The sequence below is a fragment of the Tachyglossus aculeatus genome, chromosome 12 (assembly GCF_015852505.1).
Source record: "Tachyglossus aculeatus isolate mTacAcu1 chromosome 12, mTacAcu1.pri, whole genome shotgun sequence".
In the NCBI taxonomy this organism is placed as follows: domain Eukaryota; kingdom Metazoa; phylum Chordata; class Mammalia; order Monotremata; family Tachyglossidae; genus Tachyglossus; species Tachyglossus aculeatus.
The window spans coordinates 43,510,938-43,531,298 of record NC_052077.1 but is presented as its reverse complement, the minus strand read 5'-3'; the positions used below and the strand labels follow the sequence as shown (position 1 = coordinate 43,531,298).

Here is a 20,361-nt window from a genome sequence, read left to right as displayed (position 1 = left end):
GCCAGTCACTTGGCTTCTCTGGGCCTCAGTTCCCTCGTCTGGAAGATGGGGAGTGAAACTGTGAGCCCCCCGTGGGACAGGGACCTGATTACCTTCAATCTACCCCGGCTCCGCCAATTGTCAGCTGGGTGACTTTGGGCAAGTCACTTCACTTCTCTGGGCCTCAGTGACCTCATCTGGAAATAATAATAATAATAATGTTGGTATTTGTTAAGCGCCTACTATGTGCAAAGCACCGTTCTAAGCGCTGGGGTAGATACAAGGCAATCAGGTTGTCCCACGGGGGGCTCCCAGTCTTCATCCCCATTTTCCAGTTGAGGGAACTGAGGCCCAGAGAAGTGAAGTGACTTGCCCAAAGTCACCCAGTGGACAAGTGGCGGAGCCGGGATTTGAACCCACGACCTCGGACTCCAAAGCCCAGGCTCTTTCCCACTGAGCCACGCTGCTGTGAGCCCCACGTGGGACAACCTGATCACCTTGTCACCTCCCCAGCGCTTAGAACAGTGCTTTGCACCTAGTAAGCGCTTAATAAATCATCATCATCAATCGTATTTATTGAGCGCTTACTATGTGCTTACTATTACTCTATTTATTTATTACTCTATTTATTTATTTATTTTATTTGTACATATCTATTCTATTTATTTTGTGAGTATGTTTGGTTTTGTTCTCTGTCTCCCCCCTTTTAGACTGTGAGCCCGCTGTTGGGTAGGGACTGTCTCTATACGTTGCCAATTTGGACTTCCCAAGCGCTTAGTCCAGTGCTCTGCACATAGTAAGCGCTCAATAAATACGATTGATGATGATGATGTGCAGAGCACTGGACTAAGCGCTTGGGAAGTACAAATTGGCAACATCTAGAGACAGTCCCTACCCAACAGTGGGCTCACAGTCTAAAAGGGGGAGACAGATTATTATTATTATTATTATTATTATTATTATTATTATTATTATTATCGACCCCAGCGCTTAGAACAGTGCCTGGCACATAGTAAGCGCTTAACAAATACCACTTTCATCTCCCCAGAGACATAGGGAGCTTCCGTCCCACTCACCAGCGAGCGACCATGCCGAGCTCCTGGTGGAAAAGCCTTACGATTATGGATGGCTCTGTGGGACAGGGGACAGTGTCTGACTGAGTCCCGGCGCTCAGCACAGTGCAGCCCATTTCTAGCCTGTGAGCCCACTGTTGGGTAGGGACTGTCTCTATATGTTGCCAATTTGTACTTCCCAAGCGCTTAGTACAGTGCTCTGCACACAGGAAGCGCTCAATAAAGACGATTTTTTGATCGACTGATTGCAGGGAAGCCCCCGGAACATAGTAAGCGTTTAGCAAATACCCAGTTATTACTCTAAGAGCCTCTACTGGAAGCAGCGTGGCTCAGTGGGAAAAGCCCGGGCTTTGGAGTCCGAGGTCGTGGGTTCAAATCCCGGCTCCGCCAACTGTCAGCTGGGTGACTTTGGGCAAGTCACTTCACTTCCTTGGGCCTCAGTTCCCTTATCTGTAAAATGGGGATTAAGACTGTGAGCCCCCCGTGGGACAACCTGATCACCTTGTCACCACCCCAGTGCTTAGAACAGTGCTTTGCACATAGTAAGCGCTTAATAAATGCCATCATCATCATCATCATTACTGTAAGTGGGGAGACTGACACCAAAATATTTTTTCCTAGAGCCGTCAGAATAAGCGATTGACTGGACAATTGAATTTCCGTGTGTTCAGTAAAAATTTCCCGGCCTGGTCCCTGCCCAGCGGAAGCCCACCCCCAGAGAGCTCATTCATTCATCCGTTCGTTCAGTCGTATTTATTGAGCGCTTACTGTGTGCAGAGCACTGTACTAAGCGCTTGTACCTATCTATTCTATTTATTTTATTTTGTTAGTATGTTTGGTTTTGTTCTCCGTCTCCCCCATTCAGACTGTGAGCCCACTGTTGGGTAGGGACTGTCTCTAGATGTTGCCAACTTGGACTTCCCAAGCGCTTAGTACAGTGCTCTGCACACAGGAAGCGCTCAAAACATATATTGAGCAATGCAACCTGTATATATGTATATATATATGTATATATGTATATGTCTATATGTATATCTATGTATATATATATATGTACATACCTGTATATGTGTATATATGTTTGCACATATTTATTACTCCATTTATTTATTTTACTTGTACATATCTATTCTATTTATTTTATTTTGTTAGTATGTTTGGTTTTGTTCTCTGTCTCCCCCTTTTAGACTGTGCGCCCACTGTTGGGTAGGGACTGTCTCTAGATGTTGCCAACTTGTACTTCCCAAGCGCTTAGTACAGTGCTCTGCACACAGTAAGCGCTCAATAAATACGATTGATGATGATGATGATAATAAATATGATTGATTGATTGATCTTTTCTATTTATTTTATTTTGTTAGTATGTTTGGTTTTGTTCTCCGCCTCCCCCTTTTAGACTGTGAACCCACTGTTGGGTAGGGACCGTCTCTAGATGTTGCCAACTTGGACTTCCCAAGCGCTTAGTACAGTGCTCTGCACATAGTAAGCGCTCAATAAATACGACTGATGATGATGATGATGATCGGCAGGCTTCCGAGCATCATGGGGTTACGGCAGCCCTGTCCTGCCGGTCCCTGTGGTTGGCGTGAGGGCGAGGAACGTGGTGGGGCGGAGAGGTGATGGGAAGAGACTGCCAAGTCCTCGGCTTTGCTTGGGTATCATCATCATCATCATCAATCGTATTTATTGAGCGCTTACTGTGTGCAGAGCACTGTACTAAGCGCTTGGGTAGTACAAATTGGCAACATCTAGAGACAGTCCCTACCCAGCAGTGGGCTCACAGTCTAAAAGGGGGATCCTGTTCTCTCTCCCTGACTCTCCCTTCTGTGTGGGACAGGGTGGGGAACGCGCCCGGAGATCCACGCTGCTGGAGAGCGACGAGCCCCTGACCTACTTCTACGATGACATTCGGACCCTGCACGAGGTCTTCCAGCGGGGCATCCGAGTGTCCGGTAAGCGCCCGAATTCAGGCCGCCCAATATCACGCGGAGATGGCCTGGAATGAGCAGGGCCCGGGCTTGGACCACTGGATTGGGATTTGGGAGGCCTGGGTGGGCCTAGATTCTTCCTCTCCCCCTCGTCCCCCTCTCCATCCCCCCCATCTTACCTCCTTCCCTTCCCCACAGCACCTGGATATATGTTTGGACTGAGCCCCTTCCTTCCTCTCCCCCTCGTCCCCCTCTCCATCCCCCCCCATCTTACCTCCTTCCCTTCCCCACAGCACCTGGATATATGTATATATGTTTGTACATATTTATTACTCTATTTATTTATTTATTTATTTTACTTGTACATATCTATTCTATTGATTTTATTTTGTTAGTGTGTTTGGTTTTGTTCTCTGTCTCCCCCTTCTAGACTGTGAGCCCATGTTGGGTAGGGACTGTCTCTATATGTTGCCAATTTGTACTTCCCAAGCGCTTAGTACAGTGCTCTGCACATAGTAAGTGCTCAATAAATATGATTGATTGATTGATTGATTGATTGATTTTACTTGCACATATCTATCCTACTTTATTTTGTTAGTATGTTTGGTTTTGTTCTCCATCTCCCCCTTTTAGACTGTGAGCCCACTGTTGGGTAGGGACTGTCTCTAGATGTTGCCAACTTGGACTTCCCAAGCACTTAGTCCAGTGCTCTGCACATAGTAAGCACTCAATAAATACGATTGATGATGATGGATTGGGATTTGGGAGGCCTGGGTGGGCCTAGATTCTAGATTCTTCCTCTCCCCCTCGTCCCCCTCTCCATCCCCCCCATCTTACCTCCTTCCCTTCCCCACAGCACCTGTATATATGTTTGGACAGATTTATTACTCTATTTATTTATTTATTTATTTTACTTGCACATATCTATCCTACTTTATTTTGTTAGTATGTTTGGTTTTGTTCTCTGTCTCCCCCTTTTAGACTGTGAGCCCACTGTTGGGTAGGGACTGTCTCTAGATGTTGCCAACTTGGACTTCCCAAGCACTTAGTCCAGTGCTCTGCACACAGTAAGCGCTCAATAAATACGATTGATGATGATGGATTGGGATTTGGGAGGCCTGGGTGGGCCTAGATTCTAGATTCTTCCTCTCCCCCTCGTCCCCCTCTCCATCCCCCCCATCTTACCTCCTTCCCTTCCCCACAGCACCTGTATATATGTTTGTACAGATTTATTACTCTATTTTATTTATTTATTTATTTTACTTGTACATATCTATTCTACTTTATTTTGTTAGTGTGTTTGGTTTTGTTCTCTGTCTCCCCCTTTTAGACTGTGAGCCCACTGTTGGGTAGGGATTGTCTCTATATGTTGCCAACTTGGACTTCCTAAGTGCTTAGTACAGTGCTCTGCACACAGTAAGCGCTCAATAAATACGATTGATTGATTGATTGATTGATTGATTGGGCCTGGCTGAGCAGCCCAAGGTGACCCTGGCCATGTTCCAAAACAGTGGGCACCTACCTCCCCGTGGGGGCTCCCGGAGATTTCAGAGGAAAATATCCGGGCGCTTTCTGGAAGAGGAGGAACAGGAGGAGGAGGAAAAGGTACAGGAAGAGAAAGAGAAGGAGGAAGAACAGGAAAAGGAGGAGGAAGAGGAGGAATGGGAAGGGGAGGAGGAGGAAGAGTCCACAAGATCTACCGTAGGATCGTGATAGAGAGCATTGTTCTCCAGCCCTGCCCTCTTGTAGGATCTGGGCCTGGCTTGAGGAAGGGAAGATGTGGCATTTATTAAGCGCTTACTATGTGCAAAGCACTGTTCTAAGCGCTGGGGAGGTTACAAGGTGATCAGGTTGTCCCACGGGGGGCTCACAGTCTTAATCCCCATTTTCCAGATGAGGGAACTGAGGCCCCGAGAAGTGAAGTGACTGGCCCAAAGTCACACAGCTAAGAGGCGGAGTCGGGATTCGAACCCATGACCTCTGACTCCAAAGCCCGGGCTTTTTCCACTGAGCCACGCTGCTTCTCTAGCACGCTTCTCTGCTCCTCCCTGTGCTCAGGGACCTCCAGAAAGTCTGACAGCAAGGGCTGCCTCGTGGCTGTGCTGGCTGATGGGTGAGAACAGGCAGGGAGAGAGGGACTGAGCCGCTAGCCGTGACAGGCAGCCACTCAGTACTAATAATAATAATAATAATAATTATTATTATTATTATATTCATTCATTCAATCGTATTTATTGAGCGCTTACTGTGTGCAGAGCACTGGACTAAGCGCTTGGGAAGTCCAAGTTGGCAACACCTAGAGACGGTCCCTACCCAACAGTGGGCTCACAGTCTAGAAGGGGGAGACAGAGAACAAAACCAAACATGTGAACAAAATATAATAAATAGAATATGTACAAGTAAAATAAGTAGAGTAATAAATACATGCCAAAGATCGCTATGGCTTAATTATGAAGTAGGATTTGTGCCCTGCCAAGCACAAAATGAGAGACTCTATTTATTTGTTTATTTATTTTATTTGTACGCATCTATTCTATTTATTTTATTTTGTTAGTATGTTTGGTTTTGTTCTCTGTCTCCCCCTTTTAGACTGTGAGCCCACTGTTGGGTAGGGACTGTCTCTATGTGTTGCCAATTTGTACTTCCCAAGCGCTTAGTACAGTGCTCTGCACATAGTAAGCGCTCAATAAATACGATTGATTGAGAGTCAAAGGTCATAGTAGAGAAGCAGTGAGGCCTAGTGGAAATACCAAATACCTGAGAGTCAGAGGACCTGATCCCAGTTCTGCCGCTTGTCTGCTATGTGACCTTGGGCAAGTCACTTTACCTCTCTGTGCCTCAGTTACCTCATCTGTAAAATGTGTTCTTGGCTGTCCTCCTGTCACCTCAAATTTAGTAAGGCTAAAACTGAACTTGGTGTCTTCCCACCCAAACCCTTCCTCCTGCTCACTTTCCCATCACCACCATCTCTCCTCACAAGACTATAATAATAATATTAATAATAATAATAATAATAATAATAATAATAATAATAATAATAATGGCATTTATTAAGCGCTTACTATGTGCTTATTCTCCCCGTGCTGGAGGAGAGGGCAGCGAGGAGGGTTTGGGGAATGCAAAGACAATGACTTTTCCCTGACCTTCAAAGCTTTATTGAAGGCCCATCTCCTCCAAGAGGCCTTCCCGAACTGAGCCCTCCCTTCCTCTTCTCCCGCTCTCTTCTGTCACCCTGCCTTAATTAATAACGATGGCATTTATTAAGCGCTCACTATGCGCAAAGCACCGTTCTAAGCGCTGGGGAGGTTACAAGGTGATCAGGTTGTCCCACTTGGGGCTCCCAGCCTTCATCCCCATTTTACCGATGAGGTCACTGAAGCACAGAGAAGTGAAATGACTTGCCCAAAGTCACCCAGCTGACAAGTGGCCGAGGCGGGATTTGAACCCGTGACCTCTGACTCCAAAGCCCGGGCTCTTACCACTGAGCCACGCTGCTTGCTCCCTTTATTCATCCCCCCCATCCCAGCCCCACACCACTTACGTCCATATAAGTAATTTATATTAGCGTCCGTCATCAATCGTATTTATTGAGCGCTTACTGGGTGCAGAGCACTGTACTAAGCGCTTGGGAAGGACAAGTTGGCAACATATAGAGACGGTTCCTACCCAACAGTGGGCTCGTCCCCCTCTCGAGGCTGGGAGATTGTTGTGGGCGGGGAATGCGTCTGTTTCTTGTGCTGTTGGACTCTCCCAAGCGCTTAGTACAGTGCTCTGCACACAGTAAGCGCTCAATAAATACGATGGAATGAATGAATCGCCAAGCGCCTCCCTCCTCCCGGGGTCTCTGGGCCGGACTGCGGGAGCCAGGCGGATCGGGATACCAACGTGTCCTCTCGTCTCTTCTAGATAACGGCCCCTGCCTCGGCTTTCGGAAACCCAATCAGCCTTACGAGTGGATCTCCTACAAAGAGGTGCGTGAGCATCCAGTTAATAATAATAATAATAATAATAATAATAATAATAATAATAATAATAATAATAATGGCATTCGTTAAGCGCTTACTTGGTGCAAAGCACTGTTCTAAGCTCTGGGGAGGATACAAGGCGATCGGGTTGGCCCCCGGCGGGCTCACGGTCTTCATCCACATTTTCCAGATGAGGGAACTGAGGCCCAGAGAAGTCAAGTGCCTTGCCCAGTGTCACACAGCTGACAAGTGGCGGAGCGAGCCTGTGTTCTCATCATCATCATCATCATCAATGGTATTTATTGAGCGCTTACTAGGTGCAGAGCACTGGACTAAGCGCTTGGGAAGTCCAAATTGGCAACATCTAGAGACAGTCCCTACCCAACAGCGGGCTCACGGTCGAAAAGGGGGAGACAGAGGACAAAACCAAACATACTAACAAAATAAAGTAGATTAGATATGTGCAAGTAAAATAAATAAATAAACAAATAAATCATATTTATTGAGCGCTTACTATGTGCAGAGCACTGTACTAAGCGCTTGGGAAGTACAAATTGGCAACATCTAGAGACGGTTCCTACCCAACAGTGGGCTCACAGTCTAAAAGCGGGAGACAGAGAACAAAACCAAACGTACTAACAAAATAAAATAAATAGAATAGATATGTACTAGTACAATAAATAAATAAATGGAGTAATAAATATGTACAAACGTATATCCCAGCTCTGCCACGTGTCTGCTGTGTGCCCTTGGACAAGTCCCTTCACTTCTCTGGGCCTGAGTTTCCTCATCTGTAAAATGGGGATTCAGTTCATTCATTCATTAGAGCGTATTTATCGAGCGCTTACTGTGTGCAGAGCACTGTACTAAGTGCTTGGGAGAGTATAATATAATAATAAACACACACATTCCCTGCTAAGCTTACCGTCTAGGGCGGGTGACAGACAGACATTTTGGACTCTTTTAGACTGTGAGCCCACTGTTGAGTAGGGACCGTCTCTATATGTTGCCAACTTGTACTTCCCAAGCGCTTAGTACAGTTCTCTGCACACAGTAAGCGCTCAATAAATACGATTGATTGATTGATTGATTGAAATCCAATGGGGTTTCCCGGCGCCGGTTCGTATCCTGCTCACAACGTTCAAATTGTGAGGCCACCGAGGCCAACACTAGTCTTAGAGAAGCAGCGTGGCTCGGTGGAAAGAGCCCGGGCTTTGGAGTCAGAGGTCATGGGTTCAAATCCCGCCTCGGCCACTTGTCAGCTGGGTGACTCTGGGCCAGTCACTTCACTTCCCTGGGCCTCAGTTCCCTCATCTGGAAAATGGGGATTAAGACTGGGAGCCCCCAGTGGGACAACCCCATCACCTTGGAACCTCCCCAGCGCTTAGAACAGTGCTTTGCACGTAGTAAGTGCTTAATAAATGCTATCATCATTATTATTATTACATCAATTAAAAGAAATTACAGTTCTACTCCCTCCTACTTAAATGGGAGTCCCATGTGGAACAGGGACTGTCTCCAAGCCAGTTAACTTGTGTACTCTCCCAAGCGCTTAGTACAGCGCTCTGCACACAGTAAGTGCTCAGTAAATACGATTGAATGATTGAGCGAATACAAGGGGAGACGGACATTAATATAAATAAAGAATTATGGCTATGGACATAAACGGCATGGGGTTCGAGGAGATGTGCCTTCAATAAGGCACATTGAGAAGCAGTGTGGCTCAATGGAAAGAGCACAGGCTTGGGAGTCAGAGGCCATGGGTTCAAATCCCGGCGCCACCAATTGTCAGCTGTGTGACTCTGGGCAAGTCACTTCACTTCTCTGTGCCTCAGTTCCCTCATCTGGAAAATGGGTATTAAGACTGTGAGCCCCCCGCCGTGGGACAACTTGATCACCTTGTAACCTCCCCAGTGCTTAGAACAGTGCCTTGCGCATAGTAAGCGCTTAATAAATGCCATCATTAATAAGGCTCCTCCACCCCATAAAGTAGCCCTGGGGTTCAAAATCCCCTGCAAAGACCTAGAGAAGGATAGTGGTGAGCGCACGGGCTTGTCTGCTGTGTGACCTTGGGCAAGCCACTTCACTTCTCTGTGCCTCAGTTTCCTCATCTGCAAAACGGGGATGAAGACTGGGAGCCCCAAGTGGGACAACTTGATTACCTTGTATCTCCCCCAGTGCTTAGAACAGTGCTTGGCACATAGTAAGCGCTTAACAAATGCCACCGTCATCATCATCGTCATCATCAGTGGGAGAGGGAAGGCTGGGGAGCAGCGTCTGGCCCACCCTCAGGGAGCGGAGAAGGCCGGGCGGGTCCATTCATTCACTCAGTCGTATTTATTGAGCGCTTACTGTGTTCAGAGCACTGTACTAAGCGCTTGGGAAGTCCAAGTCGGCAACATCTAGAGACGGTCCCTACCCAACAGCGGACTCAAAGTCTAGAAGGGGTCCAGGGTGGCTCAATGGAAAGAGCCCGGGCTTTGGCGGCAGAGGTCATGGGTTCAAATCCCGGCTCCGCCAATAGTCAGCTGTGTGACCTTGGGCAAGTCACTTGGCTCCTCTGTGCCTCGGTTACCTCAACTGTAAAATGGGGATTAAGACTGTGAGCCCCACGTGGGACAATCTGATTTCCTTGTAACCTCCCCAGCGCTTAGAATCAATCAATCAATCAGTCGTATTTATTGAGCGCTTAACCTCCCCAGCGCTTAGAATCAATCAATCAATCAATCGTATTTATTGAGCGCTTACTGTGTGCAGAGCACTGGACTAAGCGCTTGGGAAGTACAAGTTGGCAACATATAGAGACGGTCCCTACCCAACAGTGGGCTCACAGAAAGGGGACCGTGCTTTGCACATAGTAAGCGCTCAACAAATGCCATAATAATAATAATAATAATAATTATTATTATTATTATTATTATTATTATTATTATTGTCCAGGAAGCCTCCATTTAAGCAGGAGCCGGGGCCTCCAGGGAGACTGACGGGTCCGGAGTCTACGACCTTGTTTCAGAGGGGCTCAGCAAGGCTTGCAGAGAAGATCAATCAATCAATCAATCAATCAATCGTATTTATTGAGCGCTTACTGTGTGCAGAGCACTGTACTAAGCGCTTGGGAAGTCCACGTTGGCAACATATAGAGACATTCCCTACCCAACGGTGGGCTCACAGTCTAAAAGAGTGGGCTCACAGTCTAGGCCCAGACCTTCAATAATAATAAAAGCAATAATAATAGTAATGGCGTTTATTAAGCGCTTACTATGTGCAAAGCACTGTTCTAAGCGCTGAGCACTGTTCCAAATCCCAACCTCTGGCTTCAGAGGAGCTCAGTAGAGGCGAGGTTGGCTGTGTTTACCCCAAACTGGAAAGCCAGCCAAAGCAGATAACAGTGTTTATTTCTGGGAAGGGTACCTTAGTGACTTATTCACCCGTCAGGTTTTGCAATTGGGACAACTCTTTTTTTTTTTTTAATGGCATTTATTAAGCGCTTACTATGTGCAGAGCGCTGTTCTAAGCGCTGGGGAATTTACAAGGTGATCAGGTTGTCCCACGTGGGGCTCACAGTCTTCATCCCCATTTTACAGATGGGGGAACTGAGGTCCCAGAGAAGTGAAGTGACTTGCCCAAAGTCACACAGCTGACAAGTGGCGGAGCAGGGATTTGAACCCATGACCTCTGACTCCAAAGCCCGGGCTTTTTGCACTGAGCCACGCTGCTTCTCTTCTGCCCTGGCAATCAGTAAACAAGAGTCTGTCCAGAGTTCACAGGCCTCGTGATGGGGTCCGGGGCGTGAGGGGCACACTAGTACTTCCCAAGCGCTCAGTACAGTGCTCTGCACACAGTAAGCGCTCAATAAATACGATTGATGATGATGATGATAATGTGAGGTCATGTTTAGGCCAACATGACCCCTGCCCTCAGGAGCTTTCCTAAAAATCAATCAATCAATCGTATTTATTGAGCGCTTACTGTGTGCAGAGCACTGTAGTAAGTGCTTGGGAAGTCCAAGTTGGCAACATATAGAGACGGTCCCTACCCAGCAGTGGGCTCACAGTCTAAAAGGGGGAGACGGAGAACAAAACCAAACATACTAACAAAATAAAATAAATAGAGTAGATATGTACAAGTAAAATAAATAAATAGAGTGAAAATAATCACTGTGGTATTTTTTAAGCGCTTACTATGTGCCAGGCTCTGTACTAAGTGCTGGGGTGGATACAAGCAAATCGGGTTGGACACAGTCCCTCTCCCACAGGCGGCTCACACTCTCAATCCCCATTTTACAGATGAGGGAACTGAGACCCAGAGAAGTGAAGTCACTTGCCCAAGGTCACGCAGCGGGCAAGCGGCGGAGCCATTCATTCATTCATTCGGTCGTATTTATTGAGCGCTTACTGTGTGCAGAGCACTGGACTAAGCGCTTGGGAAGTACAAGTCGGCAACATCTAGAGACAGTCCCTACCCACCAGTGGGCTCACAGTCTAGAAGGGGGAGATAGACAACGAAACAAAACATATTAACAAAATAAAATAAGTAGAATAAATATGTACAAATAAAATAAATAGAGTAATAAATAGAGTAACAGAGCCAGGATTAATAATAATAATAATAACAATAATGGCATTTATTAAGCACTTACTATGTGCAAAGCACTGTTCTAGGCACTGGGGAGGTAACAAGGTGATCAGGTTGTCCCACGTGGGGCTCCCAGCCTTAATCCTCAATCAATCAATCGTATTTATTGAGCGCTTACTGTGTGCAGAGCACTGGACTAAGCGCTTGGGAAGTCCAAGTCGGCAACATCTAGGGACGGCCCCTACCCAACAGTGGGCTCACGGTCTAGAAGGGGGAGACAGAGAACAAAACCAAACATATTAACAAAATAAATTAAATAGAATAGATACGTACGAGTAAAATAAATAAATAATAACAAAATAAAATAAATAGAATAGATATGCACAGGTAAAATAAATAAATAAATAATAACAAAATAAAATAAATAGAATAGGTATGCACACGTAAAATAAATAAATAAATAACAACAAAATAAAATAAATAGAACAGGTATGCACAAGTAAAATAAGTAAATAAATAATAACAAAATAAAATAAATAGAACAGGTATGCACAAGTAAAATAAATAAATAAATAATAACAAAATAAAATAAATAGAACAGGTATGCACAAGTAAAATAAATAAATAAATCGAGTAATAAATATGTACAAACATACATACAGGTGGTGTGGGGAAGGGTTTTGTTTGTATGTTTGGTTCTGTTCTCTGTCTCCCCCTTTTAGACTGTGAGCCCACTGTTGGGTAGGGACTGTCTCTATATGTTGCCAATTTGTACTTCCCAAGCGCTTAGTACAGTGCTCTGCACACAGTAAGCGCTCAATAAACACGATTGATGATGATGATGATGATGATGGGGGGGATGGAGAGGGGGAAACATCTTTCCAGTCAGATGTTCAGTTTTTTTCTCTCTTTTCCCCCTCAGGTGGCCGACCAGGCGGAGTGTGTGGGCTCAGCCCTGCTCCAGAAAGGTTTCAAAGCAGGATCGGAGCAGTATGTTGGCATCTTCGCCCAGAACCGACCCGAGGTACCGCCTCCGCGGCTTTAGCCGTCGAACGATCGGGATTTCGGTCAGGAAGGGGGGCCATTAGATGGGAGGGACCCAGGAGGGGTAGTTTTGGGGGGGAAGGTGGAGCCTAGTCAGCTCCTTTCGCCCTCCCCAGCCCGGACAGGCCTCGAAGCTCCTTGCCAGAAGGGTGGTTGCAGAGGAGCACTTGGCCACCACAAAGTGCCTGCCCGTGCCCAGCGTTGCCAGCCAACTGCCTCACCCTGGGCTTCCGGGCCGTCCATCCCCTCGCCCCCTCCTACCTCACCTCCCTTCTGTCCTTCTCCAGCCCAGCCCGCACCCTCCGCTCCTCCGCCGCTAATCTCCTCTCCGTACCTCGTTCTCGCCCGTCCCGCCATCGACCCCCGGCCCACGTCCTCCCCCGGGCCCGGAATGCCCCCAATCCCTCTGCCCATCCGCCAAGCTCGCTCTCTTCCTCCCTTCAAGGCCCTACTGAGAGCTCACCTCCTCCAGGAAGCCTTCCCACACTCAGCCCCTTCCTTCCTCTCCCCCTCGTCCCCCTCTCCATCCCCCCCATCTTACCTCCTTCCCTTCCCCACAGCACCTGTATAGATGTATATATGTTTGTACATATTTATTACTCTTTATTTTACTTGTACATATCTATTCTATTGATTTTATTTTGTTAGTATGTTTGGTTTTGTTCTCTGTCTCCCCCTTTTAGATTGTAAGCCCACTGTTGGGTAGGGACCGTCTCTATATGTTGCCAATTTGGACTTCCCAAGCGCTTAGTCCAGTGCTCTGCACACAATAAGCGCTCAATAAATACGACTGATGAGGATGAACTGCCGCAGCAAGGGTTCTGGCTTTAGTATTTGTTGGCCGTCTTCCTGGCTAGATTTGCCGGGCTCACAAGAGGACAGGGTAGGGGTGTGAGGGGTGTGAGTGTGTGTTTTCCTCTGCGTGTACACACACGTGGGTGTGTCGTCCACACTGCCTGTTTGGACAACTTGGTTTCTACCCAGCCCTGGGGGATTAAGGCAGAAAGATTAAGGAAGAGATCCTGTTTCCGTTTCTTCCTCTTTCCCCACCATCCCTCCCCACCGCACCTCCCACTTCATTCATTCCCAAGCGCTTAGTCCAGTGCTCTGCATCATCATCATCATCATCAATCGTATTTATTGAGCGCTTACTATGTGCAGAGCACTGGACTAAGCGCTTGGGAAGTACAAATTGGCAACATATAGAGACGGTCCCTACCCAACAGTGGGCTCACAGTCTAAAAGGGGGAGACAGAGAACAAAACCAAACGTATTAACAAAATAAAATAAATAGAATAGATATGTACAAGTAAAATAAATAAATAAATAAATAAAAGTAAGCACTCAGTAAATATGATTGATTGAATGAATGAATTTAGTCGTATTGACTGAGCGCCAACTGTGTGCCGAGCACTGTATTAAGTGCTTGGGAAAGTACAGTGCAACGAGAAGAAGCAGCGTGGCTCAGTGGAAAGAGGCCGGGCTTTGGAGTCGGAGGTCGTGGGTTCAAATCCCCCCGCCGCCGCCAACTGTCAGCTGTGTGGCTTTGGGCAAGTCACTTCACTTCTCTGGGCCTCAGTTCCCTCATCTGGAAAATGGGGATGAAGACTGTGAGCCTCCCCGTGGGACAACCTGATCACCTTGTTACCTCCCCAGCGCTTAGAACAGTGCTTGGCACATAGTAAGCGCTTAACAAATGCCATCATATATGTATATCCTGTATATATGTATATATGTTTGTACATATTTATTGTTCTATTTATTTATTTATTTTATTTGTACATATCTATTCTATTTATTTTATTTTGTTAGTATGTTTGGTTTTGTTCTCTGTCCCCCTTTTAGACTGTGAGCCCACTGTTGGGTAGGGTCTGTCTCTATATGTTGCCAATTTGTACTTCCCAAGCGCTTAGTACAGTGCTCTGCACATAGTAAGTGCTCAATAAATATGATTGATTATGATGATGATCATTAATACTATTATTATTGGGAGTCAGAGCTCATGGGTTCTAATCCCGGCCCTGCCACATGTCTGCTGTGTGACCTTGGCCAAGTCACTTCACTTCTCTGAGCCTCAGTTCCCTCATCTGCAAAATGGGGGTTAAGGCTGTGAGCCCCACGTGGGACAACCTGATCACCTTACATCCCCCCCCCAGCGCTTAGAACAGTGCTTTGCACATAGTAAGCGCTTAACAAATGTCATTATCATCATTATTATGATTATTAAACAGACACATTCCCTGCCCACAATGAGCTTGCAGTCCAGAGACTGTAGCAGTATGGCCTAGTGGATAGAGCATGGGCCTGTGAGTTAGAAGGTCGTGGGTTCTGATCCCGACTCCTCCGCTCGTCTGCTGTGTGACCTTAGGCCAGTCACTTAACTTCTCTGTGCCTCAGTTCCCGCATCTTCAAACGGGGATGAAGACGGCGAGCCCGATGCGGGACAGGGACTGTGTCCAAGCTGATCACCCTTGTATCTCCCCCAGTGCTTAGAGCAGTGCCTGGCACATAGTAAGCACCTAACAAATACCATAATTATTTGTATTATTAGAGACAAGCGTGCAGTCTTAGCAGCCTGTGCTATGCCTTAGTACGGCGCTTGAGTGCTTACTACAGTGCTCTGCATGCACAGTAAGCGCTCAGTAAGTACGATTGATTGACTGACTGACTAAGGCTTAAGTGGGGGTGGCCCAGAAGCACCTCTGGGCCGTTGTTCTGGTCAAATTTGTTCCTGCTCAGTGACGGGGGGGGGGTCCTTTGTAGAAGACCCCTCTGATTTTCAGCCTCAACCTCCCTCAGATGGAGCCGACTGGTAGTCATTAGTACTTATTAGGTGCCTTCTGTGTGCAAAGCACTGTAGTAAAGGCTGAGAAAGAAGCCTCTGGATTAGGCACAGCCCCTGTCTCACATGGGACACGCAGTCTATGGCAGGAAGAATAGGTATCTTATCCCCACTTTACAGATGAGATAACCGAGGCACAGAGAAGTGAAGTGACTTGTCCAAGGTCGCCCAGCAGGCGTAAGCGCTTAATAAATGCTAGTAGTAGTAGTAGTAGTAGTAGTAGTAGTAGTAGTAGTAGTAGTAGTAGTGTAATCTGCGCACAGTAAGTGCTCAATAAATACGATTGAATGAATGAATGGATGGATTACCTCCCTGGAGCCCCAAGTTGGGCTTTATCTGGTGGGATTATCTTGTATCATCAATCGTATTTGATGATACAAATACGTATCTTGATGATACAATCGCATCTTGTATGCACCTCAGAGTTTAGTACCGTGCTCTGTGCATAATAAGCACCTAATAGAGGCATCGTTATTGTTATTGACGACGGGTGGATGAATGATGGCGGCCGAACCGAGGCCTGGAGATTATCTGAGAAGGTGCAGCCTCCAAGGGAGTAAGTCCCGGCTCCGCCACATGTCAGCTGTGTGACTTTGGGCAAGTCACTTCACTTCTCTGGGCCTCAGTTCCCTCATCAGTAAAGTGGGGATTAAGACTGTGAGCCCCCCCGTGGGACAACCTGATCACCTTGTATCCCTCCCCCCCAGCGCTTAGAACAGTGCTTTGCACATAGTAAGCGCTTAACAAATACCATCATCATCATCATCACCTATATATATGTATATATGTTTGTACATATTTATTACTCTATGTATTTATTTATTTTACTTGTACATATCTATTCTATTTATTTTATTTTGTTAGTATGTTTGGTTTTGTTCTTTGTCTCCCCCTTTTAGACTGTGAGCCCAATGTTGGGTAGGGACTGTCTCTAGATGTTGCCAATTTGTACTTCCCAAGCGCTTAGTACAGTGCTCTGCACATAGTAAGCGCTCAATAAATACGATTGATGATGATGATCATCATCATCTGGAAAATGAGTATTAAGACTGGGAGCCCCACAACCTGATCATCTTGTATCCTCCCCAGTGCTTGGCACATGGTAAGTGCTTAACAAATGCTATCATCATCATCATCCCCATTTTACAGATGAGGTAACTGAGGCACAGAGAAGTTTACGATGGGGAGACCGAGCGAAGCTGCTCTTTGTCCAGGGGATCGACTTGAGATCGACTTGAGATCCCCCCCCCATCTTACCTCCTTCCCTTCCCCACTGCACCTGTATATATGTATATATGTTTGTACATATTTATTACTCTATTTATTTATATTACTTGTACATATCTATTCTATTTTATTTTGTTAGTAGGTTTGGTTTTGTTCTGTCTCCCCCTTTTAGACTGTGAGCCCACTGTTGGGTTGGGACCGTCTCTCGATGTTGCCAACTTGGACTTCCCAAGCGCTTAGTCCAGTGCTCTGCACACAGTCAGCGCTCAATAAATACGATCGATGAGGATGATGTTGCCAACTTGGACTTCCCAAGCGCTTAGTCCAGTGCTCTGCACACAGTCAGCGCTCAATAAATACGATCGATGAGGCTGATGTTGCCAACTTGGACTTCCCAAGGGCTTAGTCCAGTGCTCTGCACACAGTCAGCGCTCAATAAATACGATTGATTGATTGCCCCGGTTAAAAACGCCAACGTCCAGTGCACCCGCACCCCCCTCACCCACCTCCCAGCCGTATGTTGTGGCCTACGGAGTGACCGGTCATTGTCCCCTTTAATAATAATAATAATGTTGGTATTTGTTAAGCGCTTACTATGTGCAAAGCACTCTTCTAAGCGCTGGAATTCACCGCTTCCCAAGCACTTAGTCCAGTGCTCTGCACACAGTCAGCGCTCAATAAGTACGATTGATTGATTGCCCCGGTTAAAAACGCCAACGTCCAGTGCACCCGCACCCCCCTCACCCACCTCCCAGCCGTATGTTGTGGCCTACGGAGTGACCGGTCATTGTCCCCTTTAATAATAATAATAATGTTGGTATTTGTTAAGCGCTTACTATGTGCAAAGCACTGTTCTAAACGCTGGAATTCACCGCTTAGAAGCCTTGGAGAATGCGGGCATCGATCCCGCTACCTCTCCCGTGCTAAGCGAGCGCTCTACCATTGGGGCTAATTCCCCTTTCCTCCTTCTGGACAGTGGGTGGTCATCGAACAGGGCTGCTACGCCTACTCGCTGGTGGTGGTGCCCCTCTACGACACCATGGGCACCGAAGCCATCACGTTCATCGTCACCAAAGGTGGGTCGAGGCCCCCCACCCATCCCCTTTGCCCACCCTGGGCCGCTCGGGGATCCCCCAGTAGCCCATTTCCAGGAGCCTTTAAAGACCCAAAGATGGAAGAACGCGCCTGGCGACGCTGTCGTGAGCACCACCCTCACCCCCGGGTTCTCGCCGTCGCGAACGGGCCGACCCCGTGTCGTTCGGAAATCACCTGCCCGCTTCTCTCCTTTCCCCTCCAGCCGAGCTCTCCCTGATTTTCTGTGATAAGCCGGACAAGGCCAAGGTGTTGCTGGACGGGGTGGAGAAGAAGCTCACTCCCGTCCTCAAAACCATCGTCCTCATGGACTCCTTTGACGTCGACATCGTGGAGCGAGGCAAGAAGTGTGGGGTGGACATCATCAGCATGAAGTTCCTCCAGGTAAGCACGGGTCAGTGCCGCTCTCCTGGAGGTGGGCGGTCACTCATTCAGTCGTATTGATTGAGCGCTTACTGTGTGCAGAGCACTGGACTAATCAATCAATCGTATTTATTGAGCGCTTACTATGTGCAGAGCACTGGACTAAGCACTTGAGCACTGGACTAAGCGCTTGAGCACTGGACTAAGCGCATGGGAAGTCCAAGTTGGCAACGTAGGGAGACGGTCCCTACCCAACAGCGGGTGAACAGTCTAGGAGGGGAAGATAGTAGCAGGAGAAGTAAGAGTAATAATAATAATTATTCTGTCATTTATTAAGCGCTTACTACATGCAAAGCACTGTTCTAAGCACAGGGGAGGTTACAAGGTGATCAGGTTGTCCCCCAGGGCGCTCACAGTCTTAATCCCCATTTGGCAGATGAGGTAACTGAGGCCCAGAGAAGTTAAGTGACTTGTATATATATATATATATATATATATACCTGCATATATGTATATATGTTTGTACATATTTATTACTCTATTTATTTATTTATTTATTTTACTTGTACATATCTATTCTATTTATTCTATTTATTTTATTTTGTTAGTATGTTTGGTTTTGTCTCCCCCTTTCAGACTGCGAGCCCACTGTTGGGTAGGGACTGTCTGTATGTGTTGCCAATTTGGACTTCCCAAGCGCTTAGTACAGTGCTCTGCACACAGTAAGCGCTCAGTAAATGCGATTGATGATGATGATGACTTGCCCAAAGTCACACAGCTGACAAGTGGCGGAGCCGTGATTTGAACCCATGACCTCTGGCTCCCAAGCCCGGGCTCTTTCCACTGAGCCACGCTGCTTCTCTAGCAGCAGTAGTAGTTCCCTTCCCCACAGCACCTGTATATATGTATATATGTTTGTACATATTTATTACTCTATTCATTTATTTATTTTACTTGTACATATCTATTCTATTTATTTTATTTTGTTAGTATGGTTGGTTTTGTTCTCTGTCTCCCCCTTTTAGACTGTGAGCCCACTGTTGGGTAGGGACTGTCTGTATATGTTGCCAATTTGTACTTCCCAAGCGCTTAGTACAGTGCTCTGCACACAGTAAGCTCTCAATAAATGCGATTGATGATGATGATGACTTGCCCAAAGTCACCCAGCTGACAAGTGGCGGAGCCGGGATTTGAACCCATGACCTCTGGCTCCCGAGCCCGGGCTCTTTCCACTGAGCCACGCTGCTTCTCTAGCAGCAGTAGTAGTTCCCTTCCCCACAGCACCTGTATATATGTATATATGTTTGTACATATTTATTACTCCATTTATTTATTTTACTTGTACATATCTATTCTATTTATTTTTTTTTGTTAGTATGGTTGGTTTTGTTCTCTGTCTCCCCCTTTTAAACTGTGAGCCCATTGTTGGGTAGGGACTGTCTCTATATGTTGCCAATTTGTACTTCCCAAGCGCTTAGTACAGTGCTCTGCACACAGTAAGCGCTCAATAAATGCTATTGATGATGATGATGATGACTTGCCCAAAGTCACACAGCTGACAAGTGGCGGAGCCGTGATTTGAACCCATGACCTCTGGCTCCCAAGCCCGGGCTCTTTCCACTGAGCCACGCTGCTTCTCTAGCAGCAGTAGTAGTTCCCTTCCCCACAGCACCTGTATATATGTTTGTACATATTTATTACTCTATTCATTTATTTATTTTACTTGTACATATCTATTCTATTTATTTTATTTTGTTAGTATGGTTGGTTTTGTTCTCTGTCTCCCCCTTTTAGACTGTGAGCCCACTGTTGGGTAGGGACTGTCTGTATATGTTGCCAATTTGTACTTCCCAAGCGCTTAGTACAGTGCTCTGCACACAGTAAGCGCTCAATAAATGCGATTGATGATGATGATGACTTGCCCAAAGTCACCCAGCTGACAAGTGGCGGAGCCGGGATTTGAACCCATGACCTCTGGCTCCCGAGCCCGGGCTCTTTCCACTGAGCCACGCTGCTTCTCTAGCAGCAGTAGTAGTTCCCTTCCCCACAGCACCTGTATATATGTATATATGTTTGTACATATTTAATACTCTATTTATTCATTTATTTATTTTACTTGTACATATCTATTCTATTTATTTTATTTTGTTAGTATGTTTGATTTTGTTCTCTGTCTCCCCCTTTTAGACTGTGAGCCCACTGTTGGGTAGGGACTGTCTGTATATGTTGCCAATTTGTACTTCCCAAGCGCTTAGTACAGTGCTCTGCACACA

At 46.5% G+C, this 20,361-nt stretch overlaps 1 protein-coding gene across 2 annotated transcripts in view; it reads left to right on the top strand.

The window, feature by feature from the left end:
* ACSL1 (acyl-CoA synthetase long chain family member 1) overlaps nt 1-20,361 on the top strand; it is a 127,204-nt gene that overhangs the window by 68,859 nt on the left and 37,984 nt on the right. For both annotated transcript variants that reach the window (XM_038754967.1, XM_038754966.1), the window contains exons 3-7: nt 2,890-3,004; nt 6,887-6,951; nt 12,443-12,544; nt 17,610-17,709; nt 17,931-18,109. In XM_038754967.1, the coding sequence (XP_038610895.1) occupies nt 2,890-3,004; nt 6,887-6,951; nt 12,443-12,544; nt 17,610-17,709; nt 17,931-18,109 (561 nt within the window). The remainder of the gene's footprint in view (nt 1-2,889; nt 3,005-6,886; nt 6,952-12,442; nt 12,545-17,609; nt 17,710-17,930; nt 18,110-20,361) is intronic.